This window comes from Pan troglodytes, chromosome 16 (genome assembly GCF_028858775.2).
Source record: "Pan troglodytes isolate AG18354 chromosome 16, NHGRI_mPanTro3-v2.0_pri, whole genome shotgun sequence".
Taxonomy (NCBI): Eukaryota; Metazoa; Chordata; class Mammalia; order Primates; family Hominidae; genus Pan; species Pan troglodytes.
Window position 1 is genome coordinate 74,528,358 of NC_072414.2, and position 12,215 is coordinate 74,540,572.

Genomic DNA, 12,215 nt, shown 5'->3' on the forward strand with positions numbered 1-12,215 from the left:
GTTTGGTACAACAGCCATGCCCCACAGAGTACATCTTTTGGTGGCAGTGCCAAAGATATGACACTTGTGAAGGATGAACCACAGGTAAGTCCATTAGGGAAATAAAATTTATCTTTATTATTTTCTTCTAATTACAAAAATATACATTTTGTGTAAAATTTTCAAATACCACAAAAATAAATATTTTGAAAAGTGCAAGTTTTCCATAATCATAGCCCCTGCAGAGAGCTACTGTTAAGGGTTTGGTATGTATCCTTCCAGACACCTTTATCTGCATATATAATATATTTTTATTATCCAAACACATTCATATCTTACAAAAATACTCTGCAATTTGTTTTCTGTCTCTGAACATACCATTTTCCCCTATACAATAACATATATATTAAACATTTGTTTTAACAGCTGCACAGTATTTCACCGCTTGGATGTATCAGTTTATTGAACCATTCTCCTATTGACATTCAGGTTGTTGGTATTTTTTTCACGAATACAAACTTTTTAGTGAATATCAGTGACATGTATCTCATATACTTACATGACTATTTCTGTCAGATAAATTCCTAGAAGTGTTACTATCAAAGTAGCATCCTCATTTGAGGATAGCAAGCTGGTACTGATCACGGCAGTCTACCTTTAATCTACTCCAAATCTAACATGCAGGCCAGGCCATGAGGCAGAATAGTAAGGCTGAACCAGCTAAAGTCCTAGGGCTCCTGACTTTCCTTGTGAAGGAATCCATATAATCACCTGGTGGAGGGGGCAGGTGTGAATTGCCAGTTCTTCTGCCCTCAAACCAGTCAGAGGTTTCCATCTGCATCCAAGCCTGGACAGCCTGACTCTGACAACAGATCATGTGGAGAAGCCAGAATAAAATATGTGGAATATAAGCAAAGAAACTGAGGCATGCAATTAATTCAGAAAGACAGAGGAGGACATGAAAGATGCAAAGCTGTGTTTCTTTAAAACACAGACTGATTTACCTGTTGCATAATGTAGGGAAATGGCACTGGATTTCATAGTGATCCCTCGGATCTGTTCATCTTCTCTGCTGTCCATGTACCTTAACTGGAAAAATGCAACATATGCATCTTCACTTCCCAAAGAATTAAAATGTAACATTAAAATTTGCTAATTTAGATTTTTGTTTTAAATACTTAAATTTTTTATTTTTATTTATTTTTGTAGTGACGGGGTCTCGCTATGTGGCCCACACTAGTCTCGAACTCCTAGCCTCAAGTGATCCTCCCACCTTGGCCTCCCAAAGAGCTGAGATAACAGATGTGAACCACCATGCCCAGGCAATACTTAAATTTTAAACTATACAGCGCCTCTTTTTTTTTTATTTTTTATTTTATTTTTTTTGAGACAGAGTCTTATTCTGTTGCCCAGACTGGAGTGCAGTAGCACAATCTTGGCTCACTGCAAACTCTGCTTCCCAGGTTCAAGTGATTCTCCTGCCTCAGCCTCCCAAGTAGCAGAGATTACAGGCATGTGCCACTACACCTGGCTAATTTTTGTATTTTTAGTAGAGACGGGGTTTCACCGTGTTGGTCAGGCTGGTCTTGAACTCCTGACCTCAGGTGATCCACCCACCTCAGTCTCCCAAAGTACTGGCATTACAGGCATTAGCCACCTCGCCTGGCCCTCTTTTTTTAAAGATGATGAGGGGATGGAGAAGTGAAGTTAGTTGGCGGGAAGGGAACATGACAAATGAAAAACATTACCACTAGGAACCCATAAATGTATTCAACTACTGCATACCCTCCCCAGAGTGTTGCTCATCCAACTATTAGCCATGAATGATGGGGCAGGTCAAGAACAACTTACAGACAGTAGCATTTGGGGGAATTCTTTCTAAACATCAATAACACAGCCATTCTTTTCCTATTTATAAGCTGTTTGACAAATTCTGAGCAGAGACTGAAACAGAGGTCTCTAGAGGCAAGAGAAGTGTCTTTACCCCTTTCCCAAATTAACAGATTTTGAATATATCTTCTTTTAAAAAAGAATACAGTAGAAAATATTTGTAATATGACCATTTAATTGATAATTTTCCCAGTGATACCCACCAATGAGTGTCTACATCTCATTTTCTAGGCCTTGCAGTGCATCAGTACTGACAGTGGTTGCATTTAAATAAAGATCCCATCCCTTTCCAACTCCTTAGCCCTAAGCACCAGACTAACCTCCTCCTCCTTTCTCCAGAATGATTTTCCCTTACCCTTCCTCCATTCTCTCCACTGTCAAACTTTTGAAAAATTCTTAACCTATTTTCTCCTTTCTTTCGTTCAAAAGCACCAAGAATTATCTGTTGATATGAACTGCCACATTTATTCATCCACATTAATTCTGAAATTTTCAGAAAGGCTTCCATTTCCACAGCTCTGGCAAAATCAAAGTCCTAAAAGCTATCAATGACCTCTGGCCAAATGCAATAATCATTCTCAATCCTCATTTTTCTTGATTCCAGTGCAGCATGACAGTTACCCTTTGTATGCATGTGTGTTACATGCATATGTGAAATTCTTCCAAGAGTCTGAAACCTCTTAATTTACCTCCATCTCTCCTCAGATCCCACTGCTGGTTTCCCTTCACCTCTCCAACCTCTCCATCAGTCCTTCCTTCAAAAAGTCTCAGTCCCTTGTCAGTCTTCTATAATGTACGCTTTTAAGCCCTGAGTTGGTATGAAACATGTGTAATACATAAATAACAACACAATGAACCCCTGTGTATGCACCATCCCATTTCAAAAGGAAAAAAAAGTTTGTTACTTTTGAAGTACCCTGTGCTCCTGGCTTATAGGTAACCACTATCTTGAATTTTATCTTGTTCATTTCCTTATTTTCTTTATAATTTTTAAAAATGATTGTGTCACTAAGCAATATATCATGTAGAGTGGCAAGTTTTAAGCCTTCTATAAGAATCATACTTAATATATTATAGTCATGTTTTCTTTGTTCAATATTGTTTTCCTGAGATTCAGCCATATTGATGTAATTCATTCATTTTTATTACCGTAGGACTTCACCTCACAAATCTACCAGACCCATTCGTCCATTGCATTACTGATGGACATGGACACCGATTCCAGTTTTTTGTAACTATTACTGCGCTGATATGAACAGTTGTTGGTCTCTTGTACACTCCCTACCAGTAGAATTTCTGAGTTATTAAATCTGCACATCCTCAACCTAACTTGATATTTCCAAATTATTTTCCAAATAGTTGGACTGATCCACGGTGGAATAGTGCTTTTTTTGATTCATAACTTCAACAGCTGATATTGCTGGACTTTATTTTTTAAGATGGGTGATAAATAGCATCTCATGGTTTTAATTTACATTTCTCCTATTATTAATGGGATTAAGTATCCCTTTATAAGTTTCTTGTATTGGCCATTTAACATTCCTTTTCTGTGAACTGCCTATATAAGGCTTTTGTCCACCTTTCTACTGGTTGTAATAAAGATTTATTTTGTTTTGGATAGGAGTTATTTATAATCTCTGAATATTAGTCCTTTGTCAATTATATGTGTGTTATTAATATTTTTCACAGTTACCAGGCTTGTTTTTTCCATTTCTTTCTGGCATCTTTGATAAATATGTTCTTAATTTTAAGTAGTTTATTAACCTTTTATAAAATTGTTTGCACATTTTTGTCTTAAGAAATCTTCCTTTAAGGTCATAAAAATATTAGCCCATATTATTTTCTAAAAGCTTTACAGTTTTGCTTTTAAATATAAGTATCTTAACTGTGCAATTGGTTTGTGTGTGGTGTTAAGTAGAGGTCCAATTTTTTTTTCCACATGGATAACCAATTGCCCAAGAACCATTTGAAAGGTTCATCTTTTTCCCACAGATCTGAAATGCCAGCCTACTATTCTAGGCCTACTATTCTGAGCCATCAGTCAATTTCACGCCTCAGCCGATTCCAGGCCACAGGTTACAATACATCAATACATTCATAATACGTCTTAGTTTTCTCCAATATCTTATAGGTTTTGTTGTTATTGTTGTTGTTTTTGTTGTTTTTGAAGAGATGGGGTCTTGTGCTATCCACCAGGCTGGAGTGCAGTCGCTGTCACAGCTCACTGCAGCCTCAAACTCCTGGGTTCATGCAATTGTCCTGCCTCAGCTTCCTAAGTAGCTGGGATTATAGGCCTGAGCCACCATGCCCAGCACAGGTACATTTTTTATGCTATTTAAATGGTTTAATGTATTTAAATTTCTGTATATTATCTATTTATTGCTCATGTATTCTTTTCAATGGTTTTCATATCCTGAAACCTGCCAAATTGTTACTAATATCCTAGCAATTTATCTACATTTCTTCTTCCTGTCCAAAATTCACACTTTTAATTTTTCTTTCCAGCTTTATCACTGCAACTAGAACCTCTAGTACAATGTAAAGTAGAAGTTATAACACAATGAGCAGAAGGGTGTGACGGCCATACTTGCCTTATTCCTGGCTATGAATAGAAAAGTTTTAACACTTCATCATTAAGCTCAATCTTCATTGTAGGTTTTTTACAAATATCCCACATCAGATTACAGAGGTTCTCTTCTGTAACTACATTGCAAAGAGGTTTTATCACAATAGATATTGAATTTTACTACGTCTTCTATATCTGTGGACATGATCATGATTTTCTTCCTTTAATCCGTTAATATAGTGAAATTACATGTTAAACCAATCTTGAATTCCTTGGGATAAACTCAATTTGGCTATGAATAATCATCTTTTTATACTATGCTGAATTCTGTTTGTTAATGAGGATAATTTTTGCATCCATAATCACAAGGTTGGTATGCAATTCTCCTGTCTTGTATTATCCTTAACAGACTTTTGGTATCAAAGTTATGCTATCTTCATATGATTTGGAGAATACTCCCCGATTGTTGGGTTTTTCTCTGCTATATTTTGCAACGGTTTAAGTAGGACTGAAATTATTTGTTCTTTGAATGTTTGGCAGAACTAGAGAGTTAAACCATCTGGGTCTTTTCTTTATGGAAAGATTTTTAACAGCCAATTCAATTTCTTAAATGACTATAGAATAATTCAAGTTTCCTATTTCTTCTTGACTCCATTTTAGCAAGTTATGTTTTCCAGACATTTTTCCATTTTAGTACTTTTAAGTTTACTGGCATAAAGTTGTTCATTATATCCTATTATTACCGTATTCACTTCTGTAGCATTTTTCTTTCTGGGTATCACTTATTTCTGCCTTCTCTCTTTTCTTCTTGATCATCTTGCTGGTGTTTTGTCAGTTGTGTTACCCTTCTTTAAAGTCATTCATTCAAAAGTATTTATTTATATATACTATGCTTTGTATATGTCCAAAGTACAGTGAGCCACGTTGGGAACATTAGCAGGTCAAAAGTGTCAAATGTTCCTCAACAATGTCAATGAAAAGCAAAACAAAAAAGTTTTCTAGTCAAGACAATCAAAAATTGTCTATATTGCTAGTAATTGTTTACATTAATAAACTTCATTTTTTTAGAGCAACTTTAAGTTCACGGAAGAATCGACTGAAGTTTCCCACATACTCTCTCTTCCCACCAACACATAGTTTCCCCATTATATCTATATTGTATTAGTATACAATGTGATACATTTGTTACAACTGATGAACCAATATTGATGCATTATGATTAATTAAAGTCCATAGTTTACATTAGGGTTCACTCTTCATTAGTTATGTTAATCTTATCCAAAAACAAACTGTGGCTTCACTGATCCTTTCTATAAAATGTCTGTTTACTATTTCAGTAATTCATGCTTTATTATTTCCTTTCATCTACTTTAGAGTTATTATACTTTCTCTAAATTCTCAAGTGGGGAAAATATAAGCATTTCATTATTTCACTCAACCTAGTTTTTTTCAGCCTCCTCTAGATAGTATCTTGGGCCAGCTTCCCTCCCAACCCACACATCAATTCCCAAATCGACCTTCAAGTCTACTGGATCTACTCTGTGGATTCAATTTTGCTTCTCCATCTCCTCTTCTCTCTATTCTCTGTCACCTGATAAACCCTGTTGTTCATATCCTAAATTCATTATAGAAATGAATATATCTTTATTTTTCTACTGCCAAGTAAATTATTCCAAGCCCTTTCAACTCATAGCTACAAATAAAGATCTCTTTATCTCCTCAAACACTATTTTCAGGCTATGTATGGTGGCTGACACCTGTAATTCCAGCACTTTAGGAAGTCAAGGCAGGAGGATTGCTTGAGCCCAGGAGTTCAAGATAAGCCTGGGGGAACAAGGCAAAACCCTGTCTCTACAAAAAAAATTAGCCAGGTGTGGTGGCGTGCACCTGTAGTCCCTAGTACCCAAGAGGCTGAGGTGGGAGGATCACCTGAGCCCAAGAGGGCGAGGTTGCAGTGAGCCGTGCATGATCACACCACTGAACTCTAGCCTGGGCAACAGAGTGAGATCCTGTCTCAAAAACAAAAACCAAAAAACCCACTATTTTCATCACAATCTTCAGGCATAAGCAGCTTTCCTTTGATACTTAGGTTAACTTTTAAGGTCTTCTATCATCTTATACATTCTCCCTGCCAGTGTGTTTTCTCTCTCATTAGTCTCTAGGCAAACGCTCCACTCAAAGCACAACACACAAATTAGCCTTTATCCATGTTATTTCCCACCACCTGATAGCTTTTCTGTCTTCTCCTCAAACCACCCAATTCGTTCACCTACAAAGAATCTTTTGCTGTGAAATCTTCCACAATTGGGTATCATTTGCTTGTTGCAAAAACTCACTTTTGCACTTACAAAATATTAATATAAAGCAATACAAACAATATAGAAGTAACTGTTTTTCTCGCCAGCAATTTTATCTTGCAAAATGGATTGGCAGCTTTTATATGCAAGAACTATATTTTATACCCTTTTGGATCGCTAAAGAACACAGAAAATGGTTCATCACATTGTTGACAGCTAATACTGAAATGCAACAAGTATTTATAAAATAATAACATACCTTGCCTGCTAGGTGGCTGGAGATGATTCCATTGCTAGATATAAGACAGTCAGCCAGAGTAGTTTTTCCTGTTAAAACAGCAACATCGATTCAAATCTATGTCTTTTTAAAAAGGGGTCATGGGATGGATCATACCTATAGATTTAAAATCTGGTCATAACAATTGGTTTAGTAAAGATTTTCTATTTACCTATGCTAGGTGAAAAAGACAAAAGAGTTTGATTAGACTCTTGAACAGACTATCAGCTGGAAGGACACAGATGCTAGCACTCTCTAATGCTGGAATCTTATCTCCAACCCTGTGGATCTAATCAACCTCATCTGAAAGTTGTCAAGCAACTTTTCTTAAAGTAGAGAATTTTTCTTAAATTGAGGCAGACTTTATACAGAGAAAAACACACTTTTCCGTGATAGGGCAAACCACCAAACCAATCAAAATATAGAATACCTGATGAGTTTTACACAGTTACTATAATTTGTCCTCTAAGAATTTGATCAAGTTTATCACAATTACTACATCAATTATCCCATAATCCAGAACCATGACCATGTTTATCAAATTAAGCCCCTGACAGCACAGAATGACAAAATGCAGTAATTTTTTTTCTCTGAAACGCATACTGGGTAAAACATCATCAATAAACAATTGAACATACTCTTCTGCCATACTTCCCCATGCATGGCCTCAGCTGGAATTTGCTAGTTAAACTGTCTCAAGAAAACACTTATTTATCAAAGAAATTCAGGAACTTTACCCATATCTCTTACTGTTTGTAATATAGCCCGTGGAGGCCATAAACTATAACAACCAATGAAACCTAGTATCCAAATCTAAACATAGGAATCTACTTTATAGCAAAAGAATCTTTGTATATATTTATAGTTACCTTTATTAAACAGACTACATACAACTAAACTCTATGCAATTTTGTGTGGTATAAACAGGTGATTCTGTTTAAAGAATGTTATGGGTATGCATAATTACTACAAACTGGGTTGGAGTAAGCAAATGAGGGTTTTTTCCTTCAAGATAAGTCTTTATTGCACTTTAGGAACTTCAGCAAAGCTATGCAATCTCTGTATAGTTCAAACCAGAGACCAATGAGTAGGAGAACTGAAGATATTTAACACTGTGTTATCTGTCTGCCATGTAAATATGTATTAGCATATAATCCTAGAGCATCACTTTCCTGCGACCCAATAAAGCCGAATTTATTCTAAGTACATCAAGTATATACTTCCCTAGGAAATAATTATCAAGCAAGCAGGAACTTTGCTTTACTCACAGCGGTATCCCTAGGACCAGAACAACGCTTGTCATATAGAAGACCTTCAGAAAATACTTGTTGAATGAATCACAGGTTTTCTAGGATAGTACCAGTTTAACATAATTTTAAACAATACATTTAAAGTAATTTGTTACACCCCACTGACTTTCCACTTGATTAAATTCATAAAGAAAAAAACCCTTTTATCAGCCTTCACATTCTCAAAATGTGAGCAGTAAAATAATAAAAGCTCATGAAGGCAGGGGTTACTCACTGGATTTGTACTAAAACTCATTCACAGCTGGCTTCACTTGTAAAGTGATCCACTATCTGTCTGTCTTTCAGTTTCCATACTCACATCACTTCAGCTCTTCTATCAATGACAATAGCCACCTATCCTCTGACTTTGGATCCATCCTAAGCATGTCCACCAGTCTAATCTTTCTCATGTTTTATTTGATTACATCATTCCTGCTCCATGTTTCCCCTCAAAGTTCCCCTACTGCCTAATAGTAGACGTTAATAATCGTTTTCATGGTGAAGCATTTATGTTCCCTCTCATTATTATCACATTTAATCCTATAGCCTATAAAGTGGGTATAGTTTTCATCCTGTTTTACAGATGCTGTATACTGAAGCTCAGGAAGGCAAAGTACGTAACTTGAAAATGGAGATCTGAACTCAGGTAGTCTAACTTCAGAGCTGGAGCACTTAACTCTTAGCCTAGTTCCTATGAAATATGACTCAGCCTGCTTCTTCACCTCGCCGACTAGTCCTTCACCTTTAGGATGGTAAATAGACTTTATTTCACATGCCCATCCCAATCACTTTGCTATGGCTACCTAAACTACGAAGGGGTTTGAAGAGGAGGCTTAGCACGAGGCAGCACTATGGGGTTACAGCAGTGTCGGTCAGAAGCACACACACCACGCGTTGGCTATCTCTGCCTTTCCCAGATGCTGGGCTTTGACCACTTACATTTCCTTCTCCCCTTGATGACACATTCCCACTTGTAATGTTTATCTCCATTTGTCATCTTGAGCCGCCTTCAAGTGTCATCTCTAATATTAATTATGTTGTGAGGCCTTTTCTTAAACCCTCATTTCTCAATCCTCTAGTTCTGCCGACATTAGAGTCTACTTTTTTCTCATGTTTGTCTCATTTTCCTCTGCTCCCCCTTAAATCCTCCTCTGCAGCTCCAGCCTGGGCAACAAGGGGGAAATTCCGTCCTCCCCCCACAAATAAAACCTCCTCTACAGCTGGGCTGGTGCCCTACTCATAAATCTCCACGTTCTGACATACTTGGCAAAATATCTTGAACTTAACAGATGTTTGATAAATATCTGATGAATTAAACAGGATTGCATACCACAGACTCTAAAGACATTATGTTAAGACTACAGACATTTTATACGTAAAGCCATTTCGAAAACAAAAAAATCAAGTTCTGGTTTAAAAAACAACATGACATAATATACCGAAGAATGCTACTCACTAGGTAACCGTGTTCATTTCAAATGCCTTATAGCAAAGCAGGCTTCCCTAACGTCACACAAAACTTTTAAAGGAAAGACTTGCTTCTTAGCAAACATCACTCTCAGCTGCCCACAGCTTCACTCCACTGAGACATACAGAGACACACCTCCCTTATTTATCAAAATAAGCCATTTAAAAAGTATTCTTACCACGGTCAACATGAGCCAAAACACAAATATTCCTGATGTTGGCAGTGTTTTTCTGGAGTTGAATCATCTTATCCAAACTGTTGAGCACCATGATTATTTCCTGTGTCTAAATATTAAATATGTATTACAAATGGCCCAGAGGCTAAAGGTCGGGGCAAAAGAAAAAAATAATAATAAACGCTGGGAGGTGGCAAGGCTTCTCAAACCCCTTAAGCCAAGAACCCAGTGAATGTTTGTTGATGAGATAGACCACCAAGGCCTAAGTCCAGTTCGAGCACTAAAGTCAGTATCCTACCACGATTATACTTAAGGAGTTTGCTCATCCTTCCGGATCCGAAGGCTGCGATGAATCACTCAGCTCGAGGGGACTGGGTGCACAGTGACACCAGTAACCCTGCCGGTGGAGGAGTACTCGAGTAAACTTCTCCAGGCCAATGACCACGTACAGGAAGGGTTGCATCCAGGAGGGAGAGAAAATGCTGAAGAAGATGCTCCGTTTCTCTCTTCAGTCTTCCCCCAAGTCCCTCATTTTGACATTTCTCGCTCGTCCTCGCGCGAGGTCAAATACCTAGCTTTATTCCTGCCCATGGAGCCCGAACAAAGTTTTGGGTCACGTGCTTATTATCCAAGCAGGTGCACTGCCGGTCTTTCATTCCTTTCTAAATAAAAAGGAAAAACCTCTACACTACATGCCCTTCATTTCTGCAGGGTCCCGGATTCGTTCTATTTGAGGATCCCGGGTCTACACAGGCGACCGCCTCGGCCCCAGACTGGAAGCGACACTCCAGGGACCAAAGCTCCCAGCCCGCGCTCGGCCCCAGCCCCTGTTTCCGCCTCAGAGCCGCAGCGAGCAGGGTCCTGCGGCACCGCCCAGAGACTGGCCTAGGAGGTTCCAGCCCCCAGCGCCAGCCCACACTCACCGGCTGCAGCAGCCCCACCAGCCCTGCTCCTTCTCCCGGGTCCCGGCCACACCAAGAGCTTCGGAAACGCCGAGAACTCTGCGGGTCCAGAACGCCCGCGCGGACGCTTCTCTTACGGCGCCGGCTTCCGGCGCCGAGTCTGTCACCGGGCATCCCTCTGTTGCCTTGACGACGGCGGGCGCTGTAAGAGTGGAGAAGCTGCAGGTGCTGAGGCGCGGTGAAAGAAACCCTGGGAGCCAAGAGCACGAGGAGCTGGTGTCTGTGTCACATTTGTACTTGCGGGTAAGAAACCGCTGGTGTAGCGGCGGGCCGGGGCTTGGGAGCCGACCTAGGGCCTAGGTGCACGGAGCCGGCTCCTCGGGAACCCTGAGAGTGGCCGTCCCCCGGAGATGAAGGGACGAGGGCGCAGCGACTTCCGCACTTATCCCGCCCCACGAATACTCGCTCCGCACCCGCCGGCTACCCGGGGGTAAAACGTTTGTTCGTAGCCCCTGAGACTCCCAATCAAGGATGCAAAGTAAAATGCCACCCGGGCCAGGTAAATAATATATGTGAAGCCGCGACGGGATACAAGACTGGTGAGTAGTGGGATGTGATCCGACTGGGAGAGTGCATTTCCACCCCATCATCCCCCACCACAAAGATGAGAAAGAACAGTGCTCAAGGCCCTGAGTCTGCAACCCATATCACATTTTCTTTCATCTGCACCTTTCTATCCTCCCAGCCAGACCATATTCCCATTCCCGTCCAGGCAGCAGTTCTTTGGCATCCGCCTGACTGAAAGGCAGTACAGTAGTCCCCACCCTGAAACCTAGAATCCAACTGTGAGTCCTGCCTAACAACCTTCCATCACCTATGAACACAGTCTTCTCCTTCCTTAGCTTCAGCTGACCCAGGGATTAGATCATTATTTGCTAAATAAATATGAACGTGTCAATCCCTTTGTATTTGTAATCCTCTTCAAAGAAAACACCTTCATGTTGATGGAAAGCAGTTTTTTTGATAGTCTCATAATAAACACAGTTCGTAATTAGACGTAGATTAAAATATCAACAAATTAACTTTGGGTGTATGAATCTGCAGACTGGGGTGCAGGAGAAAATTTTCACTTTTTTTCTAATTCATATTCAACGTAAGTTCCTTTAACTGTTAGGAAATTCAGTCTTCATTATGTTGAGGGCTACCCTTAGAATGGTGTGATTTTACTTTTTGTTTGTTTGTTTTTGGTTGTGGTTTTTTTTGTTTTTTAAGGGTTTTGTCTTTATTTTCTGATAATGCAATAAATAAATACACATGAGGTGTCATAAAAATTTGAGCAAAAATATCTATAATATTGTAAAACGCCTTCATA

At 39.1% G+C, this 12,215-nt stretch overlaps 1 protein-coding gene across 1 annotated transcript in view; it reads right to left on the minus strand.

Moving 5' to 3' along the window:
• The window catches only part of LOC453603 (elongation factor-like GTPase 1), a 58,047-nt gene extending 46,144 nt beyond the window's left edge, over window positions 1-11,903 (minus strand). Inside the window, 3 exon segments of the mRNA XM_024349325.3 lie at window positions 984-1,068; window positions 6,992-7,059; window positions 9,945-11,903. Coding sequence (XP_024205093.2) covers window positions 984-1,068; window positions 6,992-7,059; window positions 9,945-10,035 — 244 coding nt within the window. The 5' untranslated portion in view covers window positions 10,036-11,903.
• Window positions 11,904-12,215: the final 312 nt, after the last annotated feature.